Source organism: Meriones unguiculatus, chromosome 6 (assembly GCF_030254825.1).
Source record: "Meriones unguiculatus strain TT.TT164.6M chromosome 6, Bangor_MerUng_6.1, whole genome shotgun sequence".
Taxonomy (NCBI): domain Eukaryota; kingdom Metazoa; phylum Chordata; class Mammalia; order Rodentia; family Muridae; genus Meriones; species Meriones unguiculatus.
Window position 1 is genome coordinate 11145872 of NC_083354.1, and position 22491 is coordinate 11168362.

The window sequence follows — 22491 nt, forward strand, 5'->3', positions numbered from 1 at the left end:
AGTCAACTACAATGATGTCAACAACTACAGTGTTGTCCTGGCGTCTTCCAACTTTTACTGTTCTAAGTATCATTTGCTGTGCACTCCAAGAGTGTTTACAGAGAAGGTGGAATGCTAACTCGGAAGAGGGGGCAGAGGGTAGACCTCAGGCACCTGTCTTCAGGGAAGAATGATCCCAGCTAACCTCAGTGGGAGCCATGACCAGACCCCTGACAGTCCTGTGAAGCTTGCTGGAAGCTCTGAGAAGGCTCCTAAGCCAACTTTGAAGGACCCTGGCATCACAAGCTCACCACCATCTTCTTTCTCTATTAACTTGGAGGGATCTTTCACCTTTCCTCTGCAGCTTCCTAGCAAATTTCCTAACATCCCAAGACTTGGGCCCTGTCATACCAAAACCCAGACGTCTGTGAGACTTGCTTTTTTAATTAGGCGTTGGCTTAAGAGACCAGCGTATGCTTAGTCTCCGGTAGATGCATCTTGGAAACGAGGGGAATCCACGCATCACAAGGGATATCCCCACGTGACCAAGAAGTTAGAAGCAGGCAGGAAAGGCAGTGTCTAAGAGAGTGCATAGTCCAGGAGAGGCCATGGTTTTTTTTTATGTTAATTTTCATTATAGTCTTTGAAGATTATGTATAGAATATATCTTGATCATAAGCACCGTTCCTTCCCTCCAGCTCTCCACAGAACCCCTCATTACAGCACCCTCCCAACCCTGTAATTTTATAATTTGTCTTTAACTCAATTAATGTATTTGTTTTTAACTCAATGAATGCTGTCCAGGTGTGCATAGCTGTAAGGCCTTCCACTGGGCCATGGGGAACCTACCAGTGACCACATTCCCCAAAAGTAACTACCCTCCCGCAGCACCCCTCAACTGCACATTGCCCCCCTGCTAGAGGTGGGGCCCAGGAAGACCCTCCCTTCCTCTTCCTGGAATTTTGAACTGTCTTGATTTGTGTGGGTCATTAACAGCTGCTGAGTTCATGCGTGCAACAGCCATGTCATGTCCAGAGAATGGCACCCCCAGGCCTCCTCCAGCTTTCACGTTCTTTCTGTTCTGGGAAATTCTCTGAGCCTTAGGGCAAGGGTGTTGATGTAGCTACCCCGTCTATAGCCCAGCCCTCAGCTGCCCCCTTAGCACTGTGATCAGCAAAGCACCCTGTGCTGACCATGCCACCCACCACAGCAAGCAGCTTCTCTGAGACTAAAGGTGCAGTCTTTGGGTCTAAATATAACGGGGGGGGGGGGCAGTCTGACAATGTGATCTCTGAGAAAAACAGCAAGAGGTTCTCACCTGGGCTTTTAAAAAAACTCCTCTGGCAGTGATTTTTGAGCATGTTTACAGCACCAGGCATGGATCCCCTTCTGTGGAGCACGCCTCAAATCTAACAGTCTTGCCACTACTGCTCCTGCGGGCACCTTACACGGTAGCACGCAGTCCAGTCCACCACCGGGCAAGATGACTGAGTCTTTTCCTCCCCTGGGAGTCCACACAGCCCCTTCTGGCACTGTAAGAGCAAGCAGGCAGGCAGGCAGGCAGGCAGGCAGGCCCAGAGCTTCCTGGCCAGTTCACGTTTTCTGTGCCTGCAATCGAAGAGTGTGCAACCTTCAAGAATAGGGTCTTAACACCTTGCTGGGCAACCAAGAGCAATGGCAATGACCCGTACTGTTTTGGGTGCCTCTGGGGCCTCTCTGAGCAGTGACTCATACAAAGTATCCCACGCTGTCACTGAAATTTTCACTTACTAACTTGTCTTCTCAGCATTGTTCACTAATGTGCAGTATTTCCATCCAAACTCCTTCAAAATCATTTTATTAGCTTACAAGCCGGCGAGGTTTCACAAGGCCTCATCATATATACATATATATGTATATATACACATATACATATATATATACATATATATAGAGAGAGACAAAACATCTTTGTTCATGTCAGTGTTATATCAGCTTACAACCCTGAATGTTGTGTCTGAATGGTAAAGCTCATGAACTGTGGGCCATACTTGCCCTCTCTAGGAGAGAAGAGGAAGAGCATATCGCACAGGCTGAAACCTGGCTGGTTTAAAATTTAGCAAGAGAACAACCTAGACGTATACTGCAGGCATGTGTTGACATTTTACGATCATGTGTCTGTAACCTGGGTGTGAAATGGTAATGTCGTGTAATTCATGTGATCTGTAGACAAACCAGCATTACGTAGGCGCTGACTGGCAATGTGGACATGTAGACTGTCGAAGAGATTACAGTGTTAAGTGCTGGCAGGGTTCATTTGAAGAAGTTATAGCCCTAAGTTATAGTTATAGCCTAGAGGAAGGTAAGCAAGAGAAAGCCCTTTGGGGGAGCACACTCCTTCGTTAACACACCTTCTACTTGTCTTTTCCTTTATTAACACCTAAAATTTTGATGAAAGCTCAAAAAGTGTTTTTGTCTTCTATTTCCACTGCTCAAACTTGTGTACCATAATCTCCAACTAAGCATATCCATTTCCCTTCTTAAATTATCACCTTGAATCGAGCATGCTTGGAAAATGTCCCTAAAGTACTTTTCTGAATGGGGTCCCTGAACAAAATAAAACCCCTTTTTGTGCTTCTTTTGCCTGAGGAGAGTACTCCTTTGGAAGGAACTCTCCCGATATAGGTACTGTGGCTCTCCTTTATGTCTGGGTTGCACTTGTCTCAGTTTTGTATGCACCAAGGTGTGGCCATGAACTTGGTGTGTGTGAGGGGAGGCGAGTATGGACACTGCTCTGTAGGTTGAAAACAGCTCTCTGTGTTTGCTGATCCTCAGTCTACGTGTGTCCTGCGCAGAATGCATTTCCCAGGTCATCACTGGCCCAGCAGCATGAGAGTGGTTCAGAGTAAAAGAAAAATTCACTTTCAAATGACAAAGTAGCATATCAGCATATCAGGTCTTTTATAACTCCAGGGGGCTGGGGTGTGTGTGAAAGCTAGCTGAGGGAGACCCATCTGAGTTTATTACCAGTCTTCCTCTTAAAGGATTGTAAAGCTGCAATGATGAAATGACATCACACAACCTGGCCTAGCTAAAGATCCTCCCTGCCAAGGCTAGGTGTATTGGCACATGCTTTTAACAATATTAAGGAGGTAGAGACAGGTGGGTCTCTGTGAGTTCAAGGTCAGCCTGATCTGAATAGTGGATATAAACCAGTAGCCAGAACACAGTTAAAAATAAAAACAAAACCGAAAACAACAACAAAAGTGTTCTCCCAACCCAATCTAAAAACCCTTGAAACCACTGATACACGCACTAGCTTAAGGATATGAATTTGATTCTTTTTATTTTCTCAAATCTACAAACATTTTATCCTTTTTACAACCTGATTTACATAAGGGAACTGTAGAGAAAAAAAGGAACTTTTTTTTTAACTTTCCAAAGTAAATGAGATATAGAGCCAATCCCAGTCTTTAAAGTTAAGCTGAAGCCACTTTATTGCCATCTTTAAAGATTAGCATTACAGCGTCAATATTTATATCCATAGAGCCTGTCTTAATCTACAGTACAGTTACTTCAGAAGTAGTTAGTTAGTTAACAATGTAAAAGATAACACAAAGCTGAAGCAATCTATGAAACAAATTATTTACAATTAAACATTTAGGGTCCTGATTCACAAAAATTAGTGCATTTCATGATTGATTTGTGAGTTTTATAGAGAAAGCGAGCAGAATGCAGAATACTCCCCAGGGAAAATCTGGAATGAAATGAGTGGCGGGTACAAGACAGCCTGCCAGTATGCTTATTGCAAACCAGAGGGTGAACACCAAAACCTTGCCGCTGCGCTGACTCCACCGTTTCCTAGCGCGGCGGTCACACAACAGGTGAGCGCAGGAGCAGACACCTGCTCTTGGCAGAGCTCGGCGTGTACACGAGGGAAGGATTTCCCTTTTCAGGTGAAACAAAATTACCCCTCATATTCTCTAAGCACAAACTCTGAGCTTGTGTATTTAGGCAAATCCCGAAGGAGCTTCCCTCTAAGAGCCAGCGGAGTTCAGTTCGGCTGGGAGTGGGGCTGCTCTGGAAAGGAAACATCACTGGTGAGGTGCCTCACCCTCAGAGGGCGTCAGTGCAGTCCAGTGATTTTACCTACACAGCAAAGGAGGCAACTCAAAAAACAGTTATGAGAAAGCATTTGTTGTTGTTGTTTTTTTGTTTTTTGTTTTTTTTTTAAGTAAATTTCAGTGAATCAGGTCCCAGGTAGTATTAAAGATTTACAGTAAACATTTGAAACTCTGGAATGCAGTTATTATTGTACAATTACATTTACAAAATGCTTAGACAGTAGTTGCTCCAGAGTAAGAATTCAAAAATGTACAAGCCAGTTCACTATGACTTTAGATACAGTGTTATTAAAATACATTGTTAATCATAAAAATACTTTAGTTATACACATGTACAAACTCAGATCTACCTACTGAAGGAAGCGTCTAGTCACTGGCTGGCCAATGGCGCGGCGACACCGCAGGCCATCTTGGTCTTCACAGCGCCTGATCGGCCGAGAGTCGGTGCTGCGCCTGCCGTTCACTCGACAGGGACACCCGCTTTCTGCCGGGTGTCTAGTTCGAAGGGTCGCTTCTGCCTCCACTGTACTTCGCTTTTCTAAATCCTGATCCGAGTAACTCTGGACATTCACATAATTCATTTGCAATTTGGTTACACTTCAAAATGAGGCTATAGTTAATCTCATCAGTTACTACACTGTCTTGCTTGTAGTCAGGATGGTTTGCGATAAACTCTCTCATCCACCTGGCAACAGTCATTAGTTCTCCTGAAGAAAAAAATGAGGTGTTTTAAGAAGTAGATATTTAGGGCTGGAGAGATGGCTCAGTGGTTAAGAGCATTGTCTGCTCTTCCCAAGGACTCAGGTTCAATTCCCAGCACCCACATGGCAGCTCAAACTGTCTGTTCCGCCAATTCCAAGGGATCTGACACCTTCACACTAGTGCACATAAAATAAAATTAAATAAATTATTTTTTTAAAAAGTAGGTATTTAATGGCTACTGAACACGTTCCTCTGAAATGAGGTCATCATGACCTGGGAGTATCACACAGTAAGGGCTTTCACTCATTCCGAGGATTCCTGCTGGGGACAAATGGCAGTTTGCAGGCAGCAACATGTATGTAGGTACCTAGTTGGATGGCACCAATAGGCTGGCACTACCAGCTCTTAAGGGACAGAGGGTCAGTGTTGTTTGTAAGAAGCGGGTTAGCCTCCTTGGCTGGGGGCTATGTCTACAGATGATGGTGTTATGTAACTACTTCAAAGGACTACAGGGTCCCCACAGTGCTGAGAACATGGAATGAGAGGAAGCTGCAGGTGCAACCAGGATGTGACGTGCTCTTACAGATGCCCTTTGTCTAGGCGCTGTCAGCATTCCCACTGAGGTTTGCATGAGCTGTTCTGTGTGTAAGGACCAGCAAGGCCAGCGAGGCATTGTAAACGAGGTCTCAAAACCGACTCAAAGAAAGGTCCTGGGCGGCGGGGAGGGCACTGTATAGAAGGAGTCGAGAGCTGTACACACGGCAGAGGTACAGCCTGACTGAGCCGTGGTTACTTGGCCTGACAAAACTTCACAGTGATGTGTGATACACAGATGATACCACTCCTCATCGAAGAGGCCACCTTTAAAAATACACCACTATTTCAAAAGCCAGTAAGGAAAAAAGAAGCTCTCTCAATTTCAACTGTGATGCTAAGACTGTAAAAGGTATGCAACTGTAATTAGTAAAATGTGTAAAACAGGAGCACGGCTAAAGTGTGACATATGGTCAAGCAGGTTATAAAACCAAAGAGCAAAGGACCAGATGAAGAAAAGGAAACAAATCTACTATACCCGACGCTCTCTTCTTAATCAGCTTCAGGTAGTTCAGAATACTGCATCTGGTGTCCACATCTACTTCCATGTTTTCAAGATAGGAGTTCAGGATGGGGATGAGTCCAGGAAACACCCCTTCCTACAAGAAGAACACACTATAAACTCTGCCAGCTGGCCTTTCAGCACAGAGCCCCGTTCAGGCCGTACCTTCCCGTTGATGATGGTGTCGATGCTCATGAGGGCGTACTCCTCTGCTGCTGGCTCAGAGCTGGTCTGCGCCTTACTACACCCATCCACCACAGCGTTGCCACCTGCCAACCAAGGAGCACAGACAAGCTTCAGCAGCTTGTTCAGTATAAGCTGACCCTAGAAACCCGAACACGCGATACCTTTGCAAATGTCTTTCCTGAAATAAAACATCCCCTGCAAGACAGCATCTCGCTTCTGTGCCACTTTCATGTTTTCATCAACCTAATGGAGAAAAAAATTTGGACTAAGTCAGTATATCTTAGATCAAACAAGCCAGTGCCTTCATCACTCCCCTCAGAATTCTGCTCCCTTCAGTCCTTCACAGTAGGAAAACATCACATAGTATCTGTGCAAAACAATAGGAATTTAGGGGAAGCTTACTTTATAAAGCAAACCAGGTAAAAACACACCTAATATCCTGGCTCTCCCGGTCTCAAAGTCAGTGTTCTCACTAGCCCTGCCTCACCCAGTGAGCACAAGGCCAGGAGGCCGCTAGGTTCCTAGGACTAGGCAGCCCACCATGGGCAGTCACCAATGCCACTTGCCTACCGGGTAACTCATTTATGAATTCTCAATTCCCCAACAAATGTTTTTAAGACCTGAGGGTAAGTAAACCTTTAAAGTAGCTGCATTTTCTACCATGTTATCTTTACCTCCCCCTCCCCCCATTTTATACATGTGTGTGTGTTTTATCTGCATGTATGTCTGTCCACCACGTTTGTGCAGTGCTCTTGGAGGTAGAAGACATCGGATCCCATCAGACTAGAATTTCAAATGGTTGTGAGCTGCCATGTTGGTGCTGGAAACTGAACCCGGGTCTTCTGGAAGAGTAGCCAGTGCTCCAATGACCATAGTGCTATCTTATGTGCAGCCCCAATATATAACACAAACAACAGGTAGAGGGCCAGGGTAGACGCCAGAGTTGATGTTGGGGTGTCTTAGTCACAGCCCCTTTGTGAACTTGAAACTCTTCATTTCTGCTAGACGGGCTGGCCAAGCCAGGGTTCCGCCTGTCCCGTCCCGCTCCCCCCACCCCGAGAACTCAGTTTACAGTAGTGTGCTGCACACCCTGCTTGTAGTGAGGATCTACACTTTGCCCAGAGAGCCATCTCCCCAGCCTGCTGACAGAGTCTTTTGTGATTATTTAAATTCCCTGCACACCTATTATGGAAAGAATCCTATTGTTACTCCTTTGATGCTTTAAAATGATACTGCAAGACCTTCTGAAGATCTAGCCACTTCTAGACACACACCTAAGTAACAGGCTAAAATTCAACTGTGGCTGTGGGCATCTCTAAGGTTTGGAGTCTTATAATACTTGGTTTTCATTAGTTTTGCTCCACCAACATTCACGCCATTAATTTTCCTGCCCATCAGTCGTTTAAGTTTTAGCCTCCTTCAAGATCTATTAGGAAAGACACTTTAAACTTTCAATAGGAAATTTTTCTTGAATGTTATTTTGTTGACTTTTAGTGGAAATGCATTTTGGATAACATCTACTTTTGAGAAGTGAACAACTTTCTTGATTTTTACCATTCTTCAAGGCATGTGAACAAAAGATACTCTTTGGCTTGACATATCTGATCTAGCCTACATAACTAAACTTGCTAACCATCATTTAATTCCTTATGGCCCTTCAGCCAGTGATTATATGTAGGAGAGTCTAACCAGTGATATAACAGCCTGTTACCGATAGGGAGCTCTCTGGCCCTGCTCTCTATGTGGAAGAAAACACTGAGATCATAAGCAACCTGTCCACAATACAAACAGCTTTCAAGTTTAATTTCCTATCTCACGCATTTCCTGCCCACCACATTAAATGCTTCTAAGAAAGTCACTGCACTTTGCTGCATAGACAGCCAGTGCCATCGTCACATATCTAGGAGAAGCAGTCAGCACTGCTGTCAGTAGCTCACACGACACTGACTACCTCACACTTGGTTTGGCCTTGTTTTGGGAATGTCTTACAAAAGCAACACATACTGGAGGGTTACAATTTGATGTTACCTGTTTCTTCTTAGAAACATTTTTACATGTATTTATCTTTGTGTGTGTGTGTGTGTGTGTGAATCCATCTTGTATGGAATTCAGTTCTCTCTTTCCTGGGAGGCAAGTGTCTTTACCTGCGCATCCATCTCTCCAGTCCTGTTTTTGTCCTCATTCATCTTCACTGTCTTCCCCTTCTGCAATCTGTCTTCACACTGCCTTCCTTACTCCACTTTTATAACACTAAAATATTTTCTTTCTTTCTTTGCTTGCTCTTTATCCAGTCACTTAGAATTAACATACTGCTTTCAGACTGTTTTTCTTTATTTTTTTATGCTTGACATGGGATTTTGCTTATGGAGCCAAGGAGGCCTTGAATTTGTGATCGTCCTGCCTCAGCTTCCCAAGTGCTTGAGATCTTAAGTTCATTATCATACCCTGCCACTGCTGACTAACGGCTACATATAAATATATGTATACAGGTTCGGCAGGGGCTCCGCCAATGAGCTTTACTTCCAGATAGATGTCTTATTTTTAACTCAAATTGTGTTTATTTACTTATTTAGTGTGTGTAGGGCACACATGATACACATGTGGTAGTCAGAGGACAACCTGCAGGAGTCGGCTCTATTCACCATGTAGATTCCAGGGATCTGAACTCGGGTCACCATGCTCACTGACATGCACCTTACCCACCGAGCCATCTTGCAGCTGTGTTTTCTTTCTACCTTTTCAGAAAGATTCCTTATTTTTGTGTCTTGCTTGCATGAATTTAAGTGTACCGTGTGTACAAGTGCCCGCTGGCCACAACTGGGTGCTGGACTCCCCAGAACTACAGTTACCACTGGTGGTGACCATGTGGGGGCTGAGACCGAACTCTGGTCCTCTGCAACAATAGTTAGTGCTGTTAACCGCTGACCTGTCTCTGCAGCCCAATTTCCTTGTTTTTAAAGTTTTAAAAGTATTGTTCTCTAGATATCCAGCATTAGAATGCACATGCCCAAATCTGAACATCTGTGTCATCTCAGAACCCACACAATGCCACCTAATCCTGCTGGGAGGCTTTTTGCCCTTTTGAATGGGAACAGACCTTATTCAAGATCTCAGCCTACAATGGAGTATAAGTGAGTTGAAGAGCACCTGCTTCCCATGCCTGCAAATCAATAAACAAAGGAGAGCTGCCCAAAGCCAGCCAGGCCCTCTATCATCTATCTGTGGACACATAGAGAATGTATCATGTAAGAATGAGAGAGCAGCCCTAACACACAGCATCTGCACGCTGTCATCTGGAGCTTCTAGTCCCAAGGATGGCAAGATATCAATTTCTGCCCTGAGAGTACCATTCAGTTTATGGGCACAGCAGCCTGAACAGACTGGCAATGCTAAGCAGGAGTTCTGGGACACTTTAGATTTAAATTAACTTTTTTTTTTAGAAATCACTTAGATGGGAGCTCACGGCAAGGCACCTGCTGCCAAGCCTGACAATCTGAGTTCAATTCCCAAAACCCACATGCAAAGAGACAAAGAACCAAGTCTTGTGAGCTGTCTTTTGACTTTTACATGTGAACCATGTGGTGAATACTGGCTTCCTGCCCTACCCAACCATACACTGTGCTAGCTGTTTTTACAACAACTTGATACAAGCCAGCGTCACAAACCACTTCTATTAGACTGGCCTGTAGGGTATTTTCTTGCCATGGATGGTGCCGGCCCTGGACAGGTGGTCCTGGGCCATGTAAGAAAGCAGGCTGCTAAGCCAGCAAGCCTTAAGCACCTGGCCTGACTTTCTTCATGACCAATTATGACCTGGGAATCCTAAGAGAAAATAAACTTGTTCTCCCTAAGTTGCTTTTGCTCATGGTGTTCATCAGTCACAAAAAGCAAACTAGGACGTACACTAAATTATACACGAGACAGAAATCACTGTGCTGGGCAGGGAACGACCAGTGGTCTGTCCATTTCTCTGGCTTTAAATTCAGTGAAGAAGTAAGGCCAGTTCTTTTTCTCTCCTGCAGGTGTGCACACTAAAGTCTCCCTCCAGAACATCTCTGCTGAGACAAAATTCCTAGTTTTGGGCTCTGGGTTAACTGCCTTACTGAGGACTGTCCAAGTGCAGAGTCCTCTCTTAGGGATATTTTTTTTCTTAACTTTCTGTAGCTCACAGGGACTTTCACTGGGTGGATCTGACTTAACTAGCAGACACACCCACAGTAACACAAACCTCTAGAATTCCTTCTGGGTTTACTATGACACAGCTGCTCCAATTCATCTGTGGCCTAACTCCTTGACAGGAGTCCACAGCAGCAGATCCCTCACTCCAGTCAGCAGTCTCTCACATCCATTATTATGTCAAGAGGACCACTTGCCCCATACCCATGGCCTTGACAACCTTAAGGGCTTCTCCAGATTACCCAGCTTTGTGGCCTGAGCAAGAGGTGCTCCAAAGCTTGGCTGGCCAACTTCCTCCAGAAAGCCTCTTCTCTGTTCTTTGTGGGGGTGGGGATTTGTGATCCTTAACTTGGTAATTCAGTGCCATTACAATCCTCCACAAACATAACAAGTTTGGTTGCATTAACAGCTTCCCTAATTCTATCAGCAAGCCCACCAGTCACCCTAATTTTGACATGGTAGAACCAATGGAATTGGGAGAGGGAGAGGGCTCCACTTTGTGAGACTGCCCCCAGCTACTGTTTTTAAGCAAAGCTTTAAATTCAGGCTTACCATGAAAACAAGAGCCAAATAGAGACAGTTTATCCCAACAGGTAAAAGAAGTCAATGTAAAGACAGGTTGGAACTAGGCAGTGAATACAAGCAAGTAATTAAATCTACGTTGTCTATGTTCATCGCTGTGATCGTACCCATGGTTACCTTGGACAGTGGAATGAGGAAATCCAGTTTGTATGAGAGAATCACCCTGGTGAGCAGAACCACAAATACCACATAGGCAGAGTTCTCAAAGTCTGTTAACTGCACCTATAGAGGAAGACCAGAGATGTTAGGAATCAACTGTTGGCTCCAGCTTCCCCCTCCCTAGCCCTTCAACTACATTATTTCCGAGCACTTTCATCTTCCCCATTTGAGGCTAGAAGCCCTCTATCCAGGTCCACACTCTGATATCAACTCCCAGTGGCTTTTGGAGTTGCTATTAATATGCACACTTGGATTCCTACTGCTTTTGAATGAACTCACAGCCCTTGGAGAAGAGCATTAGAAGGCTGGGGAGCAGCCAGAAGGCAGCTTCTGAGCTGAAACGGGTCTCACCTCCATGGGTCGGAACTCTACTCTCCATCCAATATCTGAGTTTGGAGGAGGGGGCTTAAACCTCATTGTCTGCCAGTTTGTGGATTGGATATTCTATAACAACAAAAAGAAACAGGATAAAGCCAACTTTCTACACTCTAGAGCACATTTAAGTGAGATGTATTTAATAACAGAGGAATGTTCCCTGTCCATCCATATCTAAACTTCCCAATTTGCAAATACAAAAAAGTTACAACTTACAGACTTTGTTAACTGTACGAAACAAAGCGTGGATCCCCCTTCATCTCTTCTACACTCTCCCACTGTCTCTCTGTCCCTCTCTGTCTATTTCTCTCTCTGCCCTCATGGCTCAAAACTTCCCTGAACCACAAAAAACAAAAACAAAGTGTTTCCTGGAAGTAAGGCTATGTCTGGAACATTTATCTGTGTGCAGCTTAATGTTTTAGTTTCACAGAATTGAGAAATAACTAGTAAGAATCATAAATTACTTTTTAGTTTTTTAGTGGTTCTGTATTGCACTAGTAATGAAAGATTTCTCGAAGGGCAGTGGTGGCGTACACCTTTAATCCTGGCTCTTGGGAGGCAGAGGCAGGGGGATCTCTGTGAGTGTTCTATAGAAGGAGTCTCAGGACAGCCAAGGCTGCACAATGAAACCCTGTCTCAAAAAAACAAAAGAAAAAGAAAAGACAGATCTGTCTTGTTACCAATCCTCACAAAAACAAATGTGCCTCAGCTGTGAAGTGAAACATATTTGAATGGAAGATACCTCAAAATGGTCCGACTCATTGGCATCATCCAGGTTTATTTTCTCTTCAAAAAGGGTGAGCGGGTCTCTAATAAAAAGATGAGCAACGTGCTGTGCCAGAAGATGGTCAATACCTGCAAAGACAGACCGCAGGGGACTAACTGCAAAGGGCAAGGCCCTGGAGAATTTCTAAGTCCACAGACTGAAGAAGGGGGTCTAGAAGCTTAGGGAATGACTGGGTGGTTCAGTGCTCTCACCTTGCCCAGGGTTTTATCCTAGGACACTGGGGAAAAGCCGGAGTTTACTCACTCCTCACACAATGCCTGCTGGGCACTGGTGTGGACCTAGATACAGAGCTCCAAAAAGTTCCTTTTGCTAAAAGTCAAGAAGATCTCACAAGCATTTGGAACTTGAAACTTTAGGAACAAGCAGCCTCATAAGAAAAGTTAGAGACTTCACACTAAAAACAGAAACCAGACCAGGAGTCAGCAAAAAGTTTAAAGTGCTTTGAAGAACAAAAGGTGCAATGATCAAGTTAGGAACGTGGGGGGCTGCTCACCTTCCTGTAAGAGCTGCTCGTGGATTTCTTTATCAATGGTCAGGTCGATGTCATTGTATTTCTCACCACACTTAGAGAGGTAGCTATCTATTGAATCATACCGAGATTTACTAATTCTAAAGCGATTGTTCTTCAGAGGCTACAACAGAAGAAATGATGGGAAATTAACACGTAGGTAATTATGTAGGAGCACATTTGCCTAGGGACCCACGTTCAATCCTTGAAACTCATGGTGGAAAAAAAATGACTTACAATGTCGTTCTCTGACCTCTATACAAATGCTGAGGTGCGTCTGCCCTCCCCAACCCTTTTTCTTTCACACACATTGCATGTTTATTTCTATTTATAGAATATGTTCAATAATTTGTGAATGACTATGAAAGGGCCAGAGCAGAAATGCCCTTAGTAGAAATGCCATCAGTTATGGAAGTCTTTAAAAGCCCTGACCTCCAGCCCAGTCCTTGTCCTGAGAGTATCATCTGGGATAAATCTGGGTGCCTGGCTCTCTGCAGGGGGGTGGTGCACACTCCTGGAGTGCAGAGTCTAAGGGACACACGACAAGAAATGCTACCAAGGCTAACCCGTCCTTACAGGCAGAGCCTAAGCCTTCAAATGAGACAATCATCTGACAACAAATTGCACTTCCCAGCAGAAGCCACTGGGTACAAAGTGTTCACACAGCGAGCAGAGCCTTTTGGTAAAACAGCCATCAGTGTGACTGCCACAACACAAAACAGGCACTACTGTAAAAAGAAAACAAAACTACATATACTTCAGGCAAGGATAAAAACTGACTTCCCACCCAAGCCAACTCCCCTCCTCCTCCTGTACCCATGTTAAACAGAGCCAGGCTCACCACTTGCATTCTCTTCCCTTATGTGAACACCCAGAAGGTAAGCGTCTAAGGGAGACTTCAGAATGCCAAGTGGTTACAATAAGTGCACATCACCTTTGTGGTGTAAAAGATCTATGAAGGAGAAGAATCATTCCTACCTCCAGTCCTCTCTCCTCCCGTGTTCTATCATCAACAGATGCAGAAATGACTCCCCAGCGACAATCAATGTCTGACACATAGCCTCGGTAAAATGGAGATGCAGCACTCAAAGCCATCTAGAAATACAAGTCAGCAGGTACAGGGTCAAAGCGCTGCGTACATAGAGAAGGCTCCCACCGCCTCCTGCATGTACTCCCAGCTGCTCTTTATAAAGAGCACGCACAAGAAAGACCTCCAAGGCTTGTATGCATTAAAATCACACCTTCTGTAACATAAGGGCATACCTGTAGAGGGAGAAAGTATGGTCACACACTTAGTATGAACAGCAATAAGGTACTGTAACTTGGCTCCTCAGTTCTCCTTCTCTGTGTTCATTAACTAGTACATGTGCTCTTATTTTCTAGTAAGATGTATTTAAGGAAAGATATACTTTCTACTTACAACAATTGGGCAGATAGTAGCCAGCTGGTCATAAAGGTATCTGGCCTCAGATATGCTGCAGGCTTGGAATGTTACCTGTTTAAGAATAAAAATTATTAAAACAGGAACATAAAGTCATTATCAGGCCCCACAAGCAGTAAGTCCGAGAAGGGAGATGGGTGGAGAAAAGATGAAGAAGGCTTCAGGTATGAGCTTGGTTTAGAAGTTGTCTTGGGTGAACTTACCCAAGAAAAGTATGTAATCATGTCCCACCGCTCAGGGACACCTCACAAACATCAATGTGAGCCAAAAGCACTATCACGTCAGGAAAGAGAAAAGAGGCAGCAGAGCGTGGCCTCTTGTTGCTTCCTAGAGCAAATGGCTTACAAACATTTTGGTATAAAGAAAGGTCTGGTGACATTATGGGCAGCTTTCCAAGTATACTGGAGGCAGCACAGCAGGGTGGCAAGGGCTGGGGTTGTAGGGGACTGTGAAAGGAGGTAAGGCCAGAGAATATACAGTGAAATCACTGGTGTGAGAAGGAAAAAGCTCAGGGCTAGCAGATGGGGCATTTGAGTCTCAACAAAAGTGTGCTCTGGGGACCGGTGTGCAGAGCATGAGGAGACTTGGGTTTTGTTGTGTTCCTAGGATATGAAGGAAAAAGAGGCAGAGGAGGAACAGGTGCTATGGCATGGCACGTTACTAGATGTAAGGGATAAAAATGTCCTTTAAGCAGCTAGGCTTCAAGTTCTGGACTTCAGAGGGCAAAAAACCTGCACTGGAGACTATTTGGAAAGCATGTTCAGACAATGCCCCAAATTCAGAAAGATTACCCAGGAAACCTCACAAGGGCAAACAGGCACTGAAAAAATACAGGAAAATCACAAATCCTCTTAGATTGTCATCCCAAAGAAACAAAGTTTTGTGTTCCTCCACAGGGAAGGGTGGCAGTGATGGCCAAGAAATGCATTTTGTGTAACAACACAACTGTTATAACCACACACTGTAAATAATTTTAACTTCCTCAATTATGGATATTCAGTAATGACAGTTTTAAGTTTGGTCCTGATGCAGGAAATAATTGATGTGCTTAAACCTTGAAATAACAGTGGCTGATGAGAGCACTGCTAAGAATCTCCGTATTGCTGTAAGAATCCTAGGTGCAGTGGTTTAACTGTCTATCTCCACTGACTCTTTTAACACTGAACACGCTTCATGGGGGGCACAGCTGCTCAATTATATGTGGCAACTGGCTGCTGAAACAATTACTTAAACAACTTGGTGTCATCATCTTCCTTCCTAGAGTTTCTGTACTAATGCTAGAGTAGCACATATCAATTAAAAGTAATGACAATTCACTAGCCACTACAGATGAAGAAAATGTAAAGCTATGCTGTAGCCATTAAGGAAAAATGGTTTCAAAGGTTGATAAAAATTGAGGAGGTCTGGAAATAAGGCCATGATAAGCAAGGCAAGGCAGCTTCTTCAATGACATGAGACTTAGAAACCAATTTGTGAGGTTAGGCATATAGGTCAGAAGGATAATGAGTTTGCCTTGTTAGCATTGGAACCTGAGTTTGACCCTTGAACCCCACCAAAAGTTGAGTGTGGAAGCACTTGTTTATAGTCTCGGAGCTGGGGAGGTACAGGCAGGCAGACTGCCAGGGCTCAGTGGCCCTAGGCCAATGAGTGACTCCTGTGGACAACGCTTTAAGAATAACACCTGAGGTTGCCTGTGGTCTGAGCACGCACGCATGCAAACACTTTCTGTATACTAAGGATCCAATGTGTATAGGGAGACTGGATATGCAGAGCACTGCTTGCTGGATGTGGTTCTACCACCATGGAGTGAGCTGCAGGACTCTGTCCTGACATTTTCTATCCAAAAATGCATGGCAGTGCCTGCTACCTACTTACTAAAGTGACAGAGGTCATGAAAGAAAGAGGATGATAAAGAAGGGAACGGGGAAAAGATATGATGAGATATTTTAAAAGCCTCTGAGATGTAAAAGATCCCAGTGTTTCCAGATGTCGGGATGAACGGTCTGCTGGACACAATTTTTTAGTCGATCTTGGTTCTTTCTGTGACTTTTCGGTATGTTACTGTGTGTTACCATCTTTGGTTTTGCAAAGATACTGTAATGAACATGTTTTCTGGATGGTGTCTGACTATGTTTTCCTAGGCAGTTTGAGACACACAACAGAGGATTTGTAGGTATATCCTGGAAAGTCCAGCTTAGGAAAATCTAGGAAAAGTAGGGACTGAAATTTGAAAGTTCTGTTTATGAACAGCAGTTATTTCCTACCTCTAGATTGAAACACTGTGTACATGAAGTCAAACAGAACAGTGCCACAGTTGGTACCTTTCATGGGTAAAGCAAAACCAAGGCACTCTGATATCTTCACAAAGGTATAAACACAAGAAGCTGTAGCATTTGTTGCCCTCCTAAAAGATCACCTAGGAGGAAATATCACTATGACAGTGACAGGAAGTAAAGGGGGAACTATAAAAACACCAATGTCAGAAACGGAATCTGAAATTTGTGTAGAATCCAGTTTCGCAGCTACATACTTTTCTTTAGTAGGGAGTAAAAAAAAACATAGCAGGCCATGACCTTTTTTGTTTATTAAATGATTCTCAGAAAGCCTGAAGAGTGACTATTTTTCTTTAGGACGGTCTCGTTATAGAATCCAGGCCACCCGGAACTCACAATCTTTCTGTAGTGCTGGGTCATAGGCAAGCGCAACTAGCACTTGCCAAGCTCACAAATTTGAAGGTGGTTAAACGCTGCATTTTGTCCAGTAACTAAAAAATTACCTTCCATTTCATTTTGTACTTTTCTATAATAAACAATTCCTTCTGTCCCAGGCAGAAGTTACAGGCAGGGACTTTTGCAGCTATCTATGAATTCATCTCATTTATCACACATTTTATTATCTGTGACTACAACTTTTTAAAGGGGAATATTCTAACTGGATATGTTGGGGGAGGAAGTACTAAACTCATACCTTAAATAGAATAGAGAACTGTGTATTCACACATGAAAATGTCTGTCTCTACCCACAGGACTCACTTATTTGCATAAACAAAATGTCTAAGGAGAGACTGTCCCTTTGGAATGGTGTTACAGCGACCGTGCTTCCCCGGCAGACCCTGGTTCAATATTAAACCAAGGAAGGTGGGGTTCCCAGAGCACCCAGAATACTGAAGCCATGTATTCTAAGAGCTAGAGCTTAATGGTCCATTTTAGAAATGTTTGTATTTAAGATAGGAAAGCAGATAACGCAGTCAAAAGTCAGCCTCTTTTTAAATGAAGTGTGACCATTTCTAAGGGAACATACTGGCCTTTCTTTGGAGGCCACTTATCTGATCCTACCTACATATGCTGAGGAAACAAAAGACCTTATCCTTTATCACATTATAAAAGCATACTGCATGGGAAAGTCTGACCCTGATTTTCACTTTGGAGTATCTGTAGTTTTAGAAATAACCGTCTGGAGGCTTTTGTGACAAATGCATGTACGCCTAAAGCCTTGAGAAAAGAATGCTGAGTTTTGTGGCTTTTGTGCCAAGGCTACAGCTCAGTTTAGTAAAGTGAGCCAAAAAACCGTGAAGGAGGCTGAATAACTGAGCGGGGGCAGAGTCAACAAGCGACCACGGCCTATGCGGGAGTGGGAGCTCTGCACTCCCCACTCCAGCCCTGGGTAAGCCTGGGTGCAATTACTGCCAGAGGCCATCAGTTATTTGATTAGTCACAACAAAAATTTTAATTTAGTAAACCAAGAAGTACTATTGTCTCTCTTGTGTAACTTAGCCAGGGGCAAGGCAAAGGCTGTTAAGTATTTATTCCTTTTAAACCATGAGGTAGCTTTGGACAAACATAAAAATTTAAATGCCACACAATTTTTCCCCTTGCACCATAAAATCGTTAGATTCCAAATAAAGAGATCTGAGCCCTAACTAACATCCTCCAAGGCGGTCACTAGATGGCAGTAAAATCAGGCATCTGGAAAGGGCATTCCCAAATACCGTGCATTTTACGTTTAGTAACAACCACACACCTTTGGGGTGAACTGGAATTCTTAGTCAAAAGACAGCCACAAAAGACTTTACTAAACAATCTTATTTTTCATGAAAGCATGCTATCTTTTGAATCAGATTAAAAGGTGATTTTTAAACAAGAAACATGCATAAAGTTAGTAAGCACAAAGAAGAGGACATTTAGCCTTTTCATGTAACAGAAGTAATACCTGAAGACAGCAATTGCCCATCCCAAATCCCATGGCATCCATGTAAATATGGTCTGGCTTAGAAGCCTTTGATGCCTCCTCATCTTCAGGAAATGTTTCTACAAATGGAGATGGTGTATTCTTGTCCTTGAATACTGTATAATTAATTAAAAGAAGAAGAAACAGTTGAGAATCAAGGCTAATGGTTCAATACGCTGTCCCAACCCAAGCCCGCAGACTTACTTGGCACATTGATGACAACCTTCTCTCCTCTCCTATGCCGGATGTTTCTTGTTAGGGTGCTAGACAACCAAACAAAGGAAAGGTCACCCAGGAACTGCCACTTTACGGAATTTGAGTACATCAAAAGGAATGGAAGTGAACCATACCTCAACCTAGAGCCCCAAGACAGTCTTGTGGCACATGTGACATGCTAATGGTTTTCTCAAAGAGGCTTGGCTCTGGATAGGGGCCATGCTTTCCCACTTACTTAACGTTAACCCCAAATCCAGCTCAGGTGGTCATGAGCAGCCTGACCACCTCAGAGTCCTGCTAATTCTAACATTTCTCATGAAAACTCCTATGATTTCGGTCAACGTTAAGAACTTAGGTTTTGGTCATTGTTAGAGTCTCAATCCTTCACCTGCCTCAGTTTCCCAGTTCTTCAGCACTAACCCATTTCTCACCTGATGCATACTCTATGGCCAGTGAGCACTTGTGACTGTTCCGAAAGCAAACACATGATTTTAACAGCACAAAGAAAGGAAAAAGTTTCCTCAGATTTTTGAAAATGAATATAAATTACAATAATACCTTAGATGGATAAGGTTAAATACACAATAAAACCGATTCACTTATTTTTTTATGTTAGTATTGACTGCTAAATGATTTGCACAGGGTTGTGACTGTCGTCTGTTCTGATGCCTGACTTGACCTCTCAGTCAGTCAGGACACGAGGACCTCCTGTGCTAGCCTGTTCTGTGAGGGTTTCTGGGTCTAGCTTGTGATAACTGTCACAGTCCATCTTTTCTTACTGCTTAGTAGTTTTCTCTGTAAATACATAATAATGCTACGAATTGGAAACTGTACTTATAAATCTTTGTCTAGCAGAGCGTGGTGGCACACAGCTTTAACCCTAGTACTAGAGTCAGGCAGGGGCAGCCTGATCTATATAGTGAACTCCAAGACAGCCAAGGCTTTGTAGACAAACCCTGCCTCAACTAAGTGAATGAATGAAAGAATGAATGAACGAACGAACGAATGGAGTGAACAGAGTCAGTCAGTCTTTGTCTACCCTTACAAAGACTCTGAATGGGACAGATGTGGGGTCTGTGAAAGGAACAAGCTCCGAGAGTTTCTAGTCCCACCCCCCCCACCCCCGCCCAAAACACTCTGGCTCAGGAGCTTCCTTTCAAGGTAGGTGAGCCCACAGGAAGAAAGCCAAGATCAAGCTGGTGCAGGACCTGAAGCAACTTAAAAGCTAAATTAAAGTACAAACTACAGACCTAGACTATACAAGAAGAAGGCCTGTGCTAGGTGACCTTGTCACATCATACATCTGACCTTGTCACAGCATACAGACTAACAAGGGTGGTGACAGGTCCCAGGCTAACTTAGGGGAAAGGAACAGGCAAAGAAAACGTCCCAATATAAGTGTTTGCAGAATTAGGACTGAAAATGATCTACAAATTAAAGTGGAGGAAAGGAGCCAAGGAGTTTAAGGATGACTGAAACGGACAAGCAAATCTGAAGGAAGCAACACAAGCAGATGAGTCTGCTGCTTCCTCGGGATCCAGTACCTGCTTGCAAGCTCCTAGACAAACACTGTGCCCAAAGGCTGAGCCTCACTCACCCAAAACGGGGGTGCTTGTTTATGGCTTCGTCTGGAAAGAAGAGGGACTTAGATGCACTTCCTTCCTCTGGGTTGGGTTTGTGCTCCGGCAGGGTGAATCCAGGGCAGCCTAGTCTACAACCAAATGAGAAAGAAATAGGTGGGAAACAGCCTAAAAAACTGACTAGCTATAGTCTCACTATAATTTGCAACCAATAAAAACATCTAATTCCCATTACTCCCCACTCTAAAGGGTCTAGCAGTGTTTCCAAACCAATGTACATTCTGTAAATGCTGGCTCCTTTGTGGCCCCTTTCTGTTCTCCATTGTCTTATATTGGGGTCTCATTTATTTATTCCAGCTGATTTTGACTTTACCAGTCTCCACTCAACATCTAGAAACATTACTCAGCTTCCATAAGGACAGGACAAATCCTTTAGCCACATGCTCTTATGACATATAGGTGCCTCATTGCTAGTTATAAATGCTCAAAGTACCTTTCAACCCTGTTCACTGCATTGTTCCAACCTCTTTATGAATCTGGACCAGTTCTCCTGGTTTTTTCCCCTGCAATCTCTTCAGAAATCTCTCAAGATTAAGCAGTGTCTCCAATGTTCCCAATTTACACTAGAGTGTCCTCTGATATCCAAGATCCAACCTTATTGTCTTATTTAACCTTAAGAAGAGTTCTGCTTTCAAAACAGAAGAACAGGTTCCATACAGGTCTCTACAGAGCTCAAATTCCCATCTCACTTGAGTAAGGCAGTCCTTCTAAGTTAGTGAAAGCAAAACAAAGCAGGCTCTTGACAAGGCTTCAGATCAGCAGTAGGAACTGCTAGCCCAGACCTTGTTTCATAAAGTCAAGTTCCTGTAGGCTGTCCACCACCCTATTAACAGCTGACACTGCTGCTCTCATTTGGAAAGCAGTTCCTAGCACCAAGGCTGCCTGGGCATTCATGCAGTCATGTATATTTTTCTGAGCCCATGAACTTAAAAAAAATCTTTAAGAGAATGACAGGCATGAACCTGGAGGAATCCTAGCTTCCTAGAACCAGACAGAAGCAGGTGGATCTCTGGGTCTGAGGGCAGCCTGGTGTACAAAGTGAGTTCCAAACAAACAAACAAAGAAGGAAGGAAGGAAGGAAGGGATGGAAGGAAGAAAGAAAGGAAGAAAGATAAAGAATGAAAGAATGAACGAGAGAAAGAAAGAAAGAAAGAAAGAAAGAAAGAAAGAAAGAAAGAAAGAAAGATTGCAGACTTTTTGAACGGAACTTACTACTACAAACCTTTCTCCAGAGAACAACTATTCCATACAGAACCACCAACTGACGCATAGAAGACTTTTACCCTGTGGCCCAGAAAGAACACTCACTACCTTTCAACGCTGCACATTTCTTAAAATTTCTGCAACAGTTCTGGTCTGTGCTGCCCACTTTAGTTTGCTAAACTGAGATGTGTAACTCTTAATGTTACGGAGAGAAAGGAAAGTATAAGACGTGGCATTTTCAAATTTGCTAATGTTGTCATGTAACACCCACAGCCTGCTACTCCATTCTCCAGTTTCCCACGAGTTACCTACAGTACTCTCCTTGATAGCCCTCCTCCAGCAGCTTAGCTAATTCTGCCACTTTTCCATTGTCACTGTCTACCCTCACAACCAGGTCACCAAAACAGTGCGTAGGGAGTTCCCTTTCCCTCTCCTCACATGCCCTGGCACCTGCTCTCATGCCAGCAGCCCAGATGATACTATCTAGCCAGCCTACATTCCCAAGGTCTCTACCACTTTCAGAATAACAATCAAAGTTCAAGACAGCCTGCCCAGCCTCACCAGTCACCTGCACCCCAGCTTCCTGGTCACAGCGGCTACCTCTTTTCTTCTGCTTCCCACCATACTATGTAACTCCTGTGCAACCAGAGGAAGAGGCATCCTTACTCCCTCTCCTATGAAACTCCTTCTAGAGTTCTGGACACCACTCCAGTGATCTTCCCTTGGAGAGGCCTTCCTCCATCACAAAATCCATCACATAGTCATATCCACACCCTATGGCACTCCCTAATTTATCATTACATATTTATATAATAGATATTTGATTACCCTCTGCTGTCTCCTCAGTTCTGCAGAGCAAAGCCTGCCTGAGTCTGATATAGAAAAGGCACTCAGAGTCTCTAAGTGTCTGATAATTGACATTACTGTTTCAATGATTCTGAATGCCTGTGCTCTCAAAAGAAAAGGCAACATCAGAACAGTTTAGTGTTTAAAGGCTATGGATCCCCTATAGCTCTTTCGATGGAGGAGGCAGGCATCTAGCATAGATAAATGAGGTTCCTAAGTAGAACTCTGGTCTACTTAGGGACACGATACTTGGATATATGTGCAC

General features: G+C 43.8%; 1 protein-coding gene across 1 annotated transcript in view; it reads right to left on the minus strand.

Annotated features, from left to right (window-relative positions):
* Positions 1 to 3278: 3278 nt before the first annotated feature.
* Gclc (glutamate-cysteine ligase catalytic subunit) overlaps positions 3279 to 22491 on the minus strand; it is a 42676-nt gene continuing 23463 nt past the window's right edge. The window contains exons 4-16 of the mRNA XM_021643445.2: positions 20135 to 20248; positions 18526 to 18584; positions 18304 to 18437; positions 14074 to 14148; positions 13632 to 13748; positions 12639 to 12777; positions 12101 to 12213; positions 11335 to 11427; positions 10942 to 11046; positions 6228 to 6309; positions 6046 to 6149; positions 5857 to 5977; positions 3279 to 4789 (exon numbers count right to left, since the gene is read on the minus strand). Of these exons, the coding sequence (XP_021499120.1) occupies positions 4578 to 4789; positions 5857 to 5977; positions 6046 to 6149; positions 6228 to 6309; positions 10942 to 11046; positions 11335 to 11427; positions 12101 to 12213; positions 12639 to 12777; positions 13632 to 13748; positions 14074 to 14148; positions 18304 to 18437; positions 18526 to 18584; positions 20135 to 20248 (1468 nt within the window). The 3' untranslated portion in view covers positions 3279 to 4577. The remainder of the gene's footprint in view (positions 4790 to 5856; positions 5978 to 6045; positions 6150 to 6227; positions 6310 to 10941; positions 11047 to 11334; positions 11428 to 12100; positions 12214 to 12638; positions 12778 to 13631; positions 13749 to 14073; positions 14149 to 18303; positions 18438 to 18525; positions 18585 to 20134; positions 20249 to 22491) is intronic.